The 8,909-nt window shown below is 36.5% G+C and overlaps 1 protein-coding gene across 1 annotated transcript; it reads right to left on the bottom strand.

Moving 5' to 3' along the window:
• Positions 1-5,809: 5,809 nt before the first annotated feature.
• Positions 5,810-7,982, bottom strand: LOC127123253 (uncharacterized). The gene is made up of 2 exons (XM_051053488.1): positions 7,709-7,982; positions 5,810-6,774 (listed from the first exon to the last, which is right to left on the bottom strand). The coding sequence occupies exons 1-2, from the start codon at positions 7,980-7,982 to the stop codon at positions 5,810-5,812; spliced, it is 1,239 nt and encodes a 412-aa protein (XP_050909445.1).
• Positions 7,983-8,909: the final 927 nt, after the last annotated feature.

The raw sequence follows: 8,909 nt of genomic DNA, 5'->3' as shown, positions 1-8,909 counted from the left end.
ATCATCAAATCTAACATGAATTGATTCTTCCACAATTTTGGTTTATGTGTTGTATACTCTGTAGCCTTTAGAGTGTTCTGAGTATCCTAACATAATACCTTTTTGTGCTTTTGAATCAAACTTGTTCAGATGTTCTTTAGTATTCAGAATAAAGCAAGAGCATCCAAAAGGATGAAAATAAGAAATGTTGGGTTTTATTCCCTTACACATTTCATAGGGATTCTTCTCCAGAATAGGTCTTATAGAGATTCTATTCTGAATATAATATGATGTATTTACTGCTTCAGCCCAAAAGTGCCTAGCCATATTTGTTTCATTGATCATGGTTCTGACCATCTCTTGGAGTGTCCTATTCTTCCTTTCTACAACTCCATTTTATTATGGAGTTCTAGGACAGGAGAAATCATGGGATATTCCATTAGAATCGAATAGTTCTTCAAAAAAATTATTTTCAAATTCTCCACCATGATCACTTCTAACTCTAATGATTTTGGAGTCAAATTCGTTTTGCATTTTGGAACAGAAGCTAGTGAAGACAGAGTGAGACTCACTCTTGTGCTTTAGGAATTTTAACCATGTCCAACGACTAAAATCATCAACAATAACTAGTCCATATTTCTTTCCATTGACTGATGATGTTTTAATAGGTCCAAGCATATCAATGTGAAGAAGTTCCAGAGGCTTAGAGGTGGAAACAATATTTTTCTTTTTAAAAGATGTTTTGGAAAATTTCCCTTTCTGACATGCCTCACATAGAGCATCTGAAGAATACTTCAGCTTGGGTAGACCTCTGACTAACTCGAGTTTATTTAGCCGAGAGAGTTTTCTCATGCTAATGTGGCCCAATCGTCTATGCATTACCCATTGCTCTTCATGAACAGACATCAGACATTTTACATTTTGTTCTTTTAAGTCTGAAAGATTTATTTTGTAAATATTGTTTTTCCTCTTGCCAGTGAATAGGACTGTTCCATTGTTTTGATTAATTGCTTTATATGTTTTTTGATTGAAGATTACATCCTAGCCGTTATCACTTAATTGACTTATTGATAACAGGTTATGCATTAATCCTTCTACATAGAGAACATCAGATATAGAGGGAAGAGTTCCATTACCAATAGTTCCGGAGCCTCTGATCCTTCCTTTCTAATTTCCTCCGAAGCCTACGAAGCCAACATCTTTAAGTTCCAGGCTTTGGAACATATACTTTCTTCCCGTCATGTGTCGCGAGCATCCAGAGTCCAGGTACCATGATTGGTGTCTTAACTCTGCTGCATAAGATATCTGCGACATAAACAATCTTATCCTTTGGCACCCAGAATCTTTTGGGTCCTTTATGATTAGTTTTCACATAGCTTCTTAGAACTTTGGGTTTTCTAGCATTATTAAAACGTTGTGCTTGTGTATGTGTGAAGTGATAAGAAAACGGAGATTTAGGTTTGTCATTTGTGGAAGATTTATCTTCACTGGGGTCATACCTTATTCCTCTTTTATTATTCTGACTTACTCCATAAATCATGGATGCCATTCTGCTTCTCTCTATCCCATTTTTCAGAAACTTTTGAAAATATTTTTCATATTCATACATTACTGTGTTCAAAGTTTGTGGAGCTTGAGATAACCCTTATTCAAGTTTTAAACATTGTTTATTTGTGGAGTCTCTTTCTAATATCAAAGTTAGGTTTTCGTCTTTTAGTTCTGAAACTGTCATCTCAAGTTTACCACATTCTTCAATGGTTTCTTCAAGAACCTCTTTTACAGCTTTAAATTTTTTATTAAGTTTCTGATATGAGTTTAGAGTTTCAGAAAGGCATGATTCAAGGTCAGAGCGAGAAAGATCAGAAAATACCTCTTCAGATTCAGATTCTCCATCTGATGTATTTCTGGAGGTGGTAGCCATGAGTGCAACATTTGCCCGTTCTTCAGAGTCTGATTCTGAGGAATTAGATCCACTGTCGTCCCAGGTGGCCATCAGTCCCTTTTTAGTTATGAATGAAATTTTCTTGAAATTTTCTCTTCTAGAGCTTTATTTCTTCAACTTGGGATATTCGTTTCTGTAATGACCTGTTTCCTTACATTCATAGCATGTTATATCTTTGTTTGACTTACCTCTGGAAGTTGATTCTGATCGATCCCCCTTGGGTCTTGGTCTTCTGAAGTTATTATTCCTTTTTCTCCAAAGTTATTTTACTCATCTAGTTAAAAGGGATAATTCTTCTTCGTCGTCAGAGTCTTCCTTCTCAGAGTCATCATTGTCTTCTTCTTCAGCCTGGAAGGCTTTGTTTCTATCTGGTTTGCATCTTTTGGATCTGGACTTTAGTGCTACAGACTTGATCTTCTTTTGAGGTTCATCTTCCTCCAGTTCTATCTCGTGACTTCTGAGTGAACTGACGAGTTCCTCAAGGCTGATATTGTTCAGATCTTTTGATAACTTTAAAGCTGTGACCATGGGTCTCCATTTCTTTGGCAAGCTTCTAACTATCTTTTTGACATGATCCGAAGTTGTGTATCCTTTATCCAGCACTTTGAGACCTGCAATTAAAGTTTGAAATCTAGAAAACATTACCTTTACAACTTCATCGTCCTCCATTTTGAAGGCTTCATATTTCTGGATTAGAGCTAGAGCCTTTGTCTCTTTGACTTGAGAATTTCCTTCATGAGTCATCCTCAGGGAGTCAAGTATTTCTTTAGTTGTTTCCATGTTGGTGGTCTTTTCATATTCATTATAGGAAATAGCACTTAATAGTATCGTTCTGGCTTTGTGATGATTTTTGAATTCACGCTTCTGATCATCTATCATTCTGCTTCTGGGAATAGCAATGCCAGCGTCTGTCACAGGTGGTGTGTAGCCAATTATGACAATATCCTATAGATCAGCGTCGTAGCCCAGAAAGAAGCTTTTAACTCTGTCTTTCCAATAATCAAATTTTTCTCCATCAAAGATTGGAGGTTTAGCATTGTAACTATCTCTTTCATTGGTGTTGGCCATAGTTTTTCTCACGCTGGATCTCTCTACACTGTTAAGTGTTAGATTAGAAAATCAATAACAGATCCGTAGCTCTGATACCAATTGAAGGTTGAGAAAAACAAGAAAGGGGGTTTGAATTGTTTTTGGAAATAAAAACTTTTTTAGAAATCAGACACACACAGAATAAAGAGAAATGACATAGAATTTTATACTGGTTCGCCTTCAAAAAGGACTTAATCCACTAATCTTGAAAGATTACACAACCAAACGTCTAAGAGAATAATCTCTTAGCCCTCTCAAGTATTCAGACTGCGCAGAGTCACTTGAGGAACTAGTTCAAGCAAGAGTAAATTATAATCTAAAGTGCTTCTAACAAAAAGCAAATATTAAAGAATTATAAGAGCGATAGCTTTTCACGTAAGAGCAACAGCTCGTGAAAAATGAGAGAGGATGAATGAGATTTCTTGTGTGTATCTCGTGTATTCTTTTGTGAAGTATTCTGTTCTTTATATAGTCGTTGTGAAGGACCGTTGGAGTGAAGACAAAATCTTGGTCATTGAAGAATGATTAATTTCATTACTCCCCTTGTTTCTTTCTAAAACATTTTTGCCCGCCTCATTATTGCCTTCTTGAAATACTTTCTTTCCATATTAAGCTTCTTTTTGGTTACGCGTTCTGGACTGGTGAGTCTACGTCAGAGTCTTGATATATCAGAGTTTGTTTTCAGAGGATGATTATGTATGGTCCAATCGGAGCTTCTCAATGCTCTAAACTTCTTTAGTATCAAAGTCTGGATTTAGTAGTCTTTTATCGGAGCTTCTGACTTCTTAATGTTGCGTTGGTATCTGCGTTGATCAGAATCAGAACCTTCTGGATGCATCCTTTCTGAGTGGCATCTGATCATCGAATATTTTATATCTAATGTAATTTTCTATCTGATGTATGGTCAGAGTCCTGCATAAATTGTCAGAGTCCTGCACACTAAGAAAAACTCTCGTTAGAGTACCATTTTTATTTCATCCTTTGTTATCATCAAAATCTTAGGGATACATTGTAGAACCAACTTTGTTCTTACAATTTATCCTGTTATGCAGGATGGGCGAATTCCATCTAGGTCACTCATTTCCCTTAGCATGCTTCGTGGAGTACCTATCAACTGTATTTATGGTCATCCAGTTACGGATAATGTTTGATCAGCAATAAGGCACTCGCCATGAGAATAACTTATGACACTTTGCATAACATTCTATATAGTATTCTCATAGCGGGTCAATCCAGTATAAATATTACTCTTAATATTCATACATATGTTTAAGACTTGATAACTCCTTATCCATGATCCATGATATGTGATCATCAGTCTATATACATAATAGTCTTAATGCTTTAATGTTATCCCACTTTACAACAAAGCTTGACTACATATACTTTAAGAATAGTGTCCTTATGTTTAATGGGATCTCATGATTAAGTCATACTTGATACATTAAACGGACTAGTTATTCTGGGGACTTTATTAAACAAACATAATAAAGAAAAAGTCTTTTATTATTAATAAATAATTCGATACAAGTACCAAAAGTATTTGTCTCTAGGGCTTACACCAACATAGAATGGTTAGAGGTTTGGCTATCTTAGAGAAATCTCTTATGAACCTGCGGTAAAAACCCGCATGTCCTAAGAAACTCCTAATACCTAATTTGTTTACCGGAGGTGAAAGTTTTGATATCACCTCAACTTTTTCTTGGTCAACTTCAATTCTCTTGTAGGAAATTTTGTGACCCAAAACTATACCTTCTCGCACCATGAAATGACACTTCTCCCAGTTCAGAATCAAATTCGTTTGCTGGAACCTGTCTAAAACAAGAGAGAGGTTAGTCAAACAATTATCAAACGAAGAACCAAAGACAGAAAAATCATCCATGAACACTTCCGTATGCTTTTCAAGCATGTCAACAAAAACGGAAGTCATGCATCATTGGAAGGTGGTTGGTGCATTACACAGTCCGAATGGCATTCTTCTGTAAGAAAACACACCATAGGGGCATGTGAATGTCGTCTTCTCTTGATCTTCTGGAGCAACAACAATGTGATTGTACCCGGAGTATCCATCTAGAAAACAATAATAATCATGACCAGCTAGCCTTTCCAATATTTGATCAATGAATGGCAAATGGAAATGGTCTTTCCTGGTCGCAATGTTTAACCTCATGCAGTCAATACATACTTTCCAACCTGTAACTGTCCTCGTAGGGATTAGCTCATTCTTCTCATTTCTGATGACGGTGGTTCCCCCTTTTTTGGGGACCACATGCACCAGACTCACCCACGAGCTGTCAGATATATGGTAGATAAGACCAGCATCTAACAACTTCACCACTTCTTTCATTGCTGGGTTAAGTCTCCTTTGGGGCTGGGCCACTGGTTTGTGATCGTCTTCCATGAGAATTTTATGCATGCACGTCGTAGGGCTAATACCTTTCAAATCCTCAATTGTCCATCCGATAGCGTTCTTGTATTTTTTCAGGACTTGGATGAATTTCTCTTCTTGGATACTCTTGAAGCTCGAATTTATTATAGCTGGGCATTTACCTACGGTATCGAGGAAGACATATTTGAGATTCTCGGGAAGTTGTTTCAACTCCGTCCCTTTTTTGGACTCTTTATTCTCCTCTGATGATTGGGATTGTCTTAGATCTTCTTACTGGTGTGGTCGAGATCCCTTCCAAGGGGGTTGTACCTCCATCATGGCTAGAACTTCTGATTCTTTGTTGTCAACTTCTTTATAACTCTAAAAAATGGACAAGCTCAACACTCTTTCCAAAGGTAACTGCGGTGCATTCAATGGCCTTCATAAGAAATTAGTTGATCTATAACCTCAATTATATGACTAGTGCTAATATCATCTTTGTATTTCATGGTGTTTTGAACATAAATTTTTAATTCCTCATCATAGACCTTCAACATCATAGTACCTTCCTCTATGTCGATCAAACATCTTCCATTCTCTAAAAAGGGTCTCCCAAGAATGAGAGGAATCTCTTCATCTTCAGGTATCTCTAGAATCACAAAATCCACTGGGAATACAAACTTGTCAATCTTCACTAGAACATCGTCAACTATCCCATAAGGTTTCTTGACCGAATGATCGGCAAATTGAAGTGTCATCCTGGTGTCTTGCACAACCCCTATACCCAATTTCTTGTAAATGGGTAAAGGCATGAGACTCACACTAGCTTCTAAATCAATAAGAGATTTTTTGAAAGACCTATCTCTAATGGTGCAAGGGATGGTGACATCACCTCGATCTTTCTTCTTCATTGGAATTTTCATACCCTGCAAAATAGCACTACAAGTTTCGGTTAGAATAATTGGGTTTGTGCCAATGGTTCGCTTCTTCGAAATGATGTCCTTCATGAACTTGACATATGTAGGCATTTGTTCAAGTGCTTCCAAAAGTGGAATGTTGATTTCTAACTTCTTGAACAACTCTAAGAATTTCTCAAAGTTTTTCTCATGTTGCCCCTTTTTCTTGTTTCTTGTGGGAAAGGGAAGCTTAATGACTGATTTTGGTTCAATGACTTTTTCTTTCACCACTTGTTTAGGCACAACCAATTCTTCCCTTACAGCTTCATTTTCTTTGATCTCAAGATCTACTTCAAGCAGTTGATCTTCATCTTCAGCTTTCTCCTCAAGGACTTCATGAGATTTACCACTTCTCGTTGTCACAACACTAACATTATTATGCTCTCTTGGATTTGTCACAGTTGCACTTGGTAGATCATCTTGTGCTTGAGAACTTGAGGCTAATTATTGTGTTATATGACCCATCTAAACTTCAAGTTTTTTTATGGAAGCAGTAGTGTTCTTTTGATTGTTTATAGTTTCTTCTTGGAATTGATCAGAATGTAAAATACGGATTTTACACAAATATGAGAAATATGCCAGGGTACGGTGTGTGATTTTTCCCTGCAATAACCTTGAATTTAGATCTCCTCAACAAGTTCAGATATTCAATTACCAAATCTTAGTGTTGTTTCCTCCTAAAACCTTAGAGAGAAACCTTTGGGCATTCATCCTAATATCTAAGTCCTTAGAAAATTATGATGAAACCAAGATTTGTTTTAACAAGATATATCCGGTAACTATAGGGTATCCCTATCCCTAAGTGATATCTACTAAAGTTTAATCGCGCAAGAACCTTAATAATTGTGATCCAACAAATTGTTAACCGTAGAACAATTCTTATTTGTCCGAAAATGAAAGCATTAAAAACATTGCACATTTAAATTGAATAATAAAACATAAAATTGAGGGAATTGGGAATTCAAAGTCATTACACGATCAAATTAGGGACATCCCCTAGCATTTGGGGGTTTAGCTTCTCATAATATTCAAAGAAAATACAATATTCAAATTAGACATTACAAGATAAGTGGATTTCGTTGATCTTCAATCACGATCGCTCTTGAAGAATCTCCGTGCTCTGAAACCCTTGACAATACCAATCTTAATCGTCAAAATCTTTTCTCGTGCAAAAGTCCCTTCTCTTTTCCCCAAAAAGTCATCTAAATAGTCATTGATTGATTAACAGATGTAGCAAATACCCAAAACGCCCTCCGAAGTCATAAATTCTAAAAATCAAAGAAAATCAGAAGATGAGGCGTCCAAGCCAACACGGGCCGTATCGGGAAGCACGGCCGACCGTGTTGGCTCACTGTTTCTCTTCTCCAACAATACAAGTGGCAAGCTTGCTAACACGGGTCATGTCAGCTGACACGAGCACCCGTGTCAGCCCATTGTTTTTCTTCCTAACTTCTGATTTTATCCCTCTCCTGACACGGGCCATGTCAGATGACACGGGTGGCCTGTCAAGGTCACTGTATCTTCCAAAAATCCTTCTCCACGAGTCCGGAACGACCGATTTCCTTGACGAGCCTTTGGGATTCTTTTGCTTGAATCTGAAAACCAATAGAACTACCAAAAGAAAGCATACAACGTAATAAACTGACATAAACTAATAATAATAACAAAACAAGAATGTAAATGCGAACATAAAACTTACTTGACAAAATAATAAAAAAATAAAACAAAGTGTTACCAATTTCGCGGATTCATGCCGAATAAGTGTCAGAAAACTAGTAGAGTTGGTGACCGATCAGAGACCCCTCTCACTTTCTCTCAAACACTCTCTTAAGTGTTTGGACAGTTACAAAAGCTTAATATTGATGGAGTGAATTACAACACGAAATTACTTTATACCTAAACATAGGAATGTGACTTATAAATAGAGTACAACAACACAAAACAATGAATCTAAAAACAAAAGAATCAAATAACTAAAACACATCTTGTTTTGTTCTCCATGTGCTGAGTCTTTCACAATGGATAGTTCCTTCTTACATAGCACAAGGTCCATCACCAAATTCCACCACCAAAGTCCATTAGGGTTTGAATCTTTAAGGTGTGGCTGAATCAATCTCACAAGCGTAAGAGAAGAATCTTCACTAAGATGATTTTCAATCTTTGATTTGCTAAATCTTCATCGTATCAGATTCTTTATTTTTAAAATTCTTGATGAATGATATTTGGGGAAAATTTTCCATATTCCAAAAAATGCAAGAGACAATTAAACATGATTGAACAAGAATGGACACAAATCTTCAATCAGGCGCGAGATTCACTCAGCGCATAATTTGAGAAACATCTCGCTCCACATGTTGCTTCCTGATTTGAACTCATAGAGACAAAATGTCTCACACAATATCATGATATTTTGCTCCACATGTTGCCGATTGAAATGACGCGAATCATTTGTAACAACAATTTCTTTAAACATTTTTTAAATCAAGATTTTTATAATTGGACATCATTTTTCAACCTACACAATTCACCTCCCTTCTTTTGTTTGGAGTCACTTGTCCAATAAGTGACATTAAAG

Source organism: Lathyrus oleraceus, chromosome 2 (genome assembly GCF_024323335.1).
Source record: "Lathyrus oleraceus cultivar Zhongwan6 chromosome 2, CAAS_Psat_ZW6_1.0, whole genome shotgun sequence".
Taxonomy (NCBI): domain Eukaryota; kingdom Viridiplantae; phylum Streptophyta; class Magnoliopsida; order Fabales; family Fabaceae; genus Lathyrus; species Lathyrus oleraceus.
Note: the sequence above shows the minus strand (reverse complement) of the source record. Positions and strands in the feature narration are given on the sequence as shown.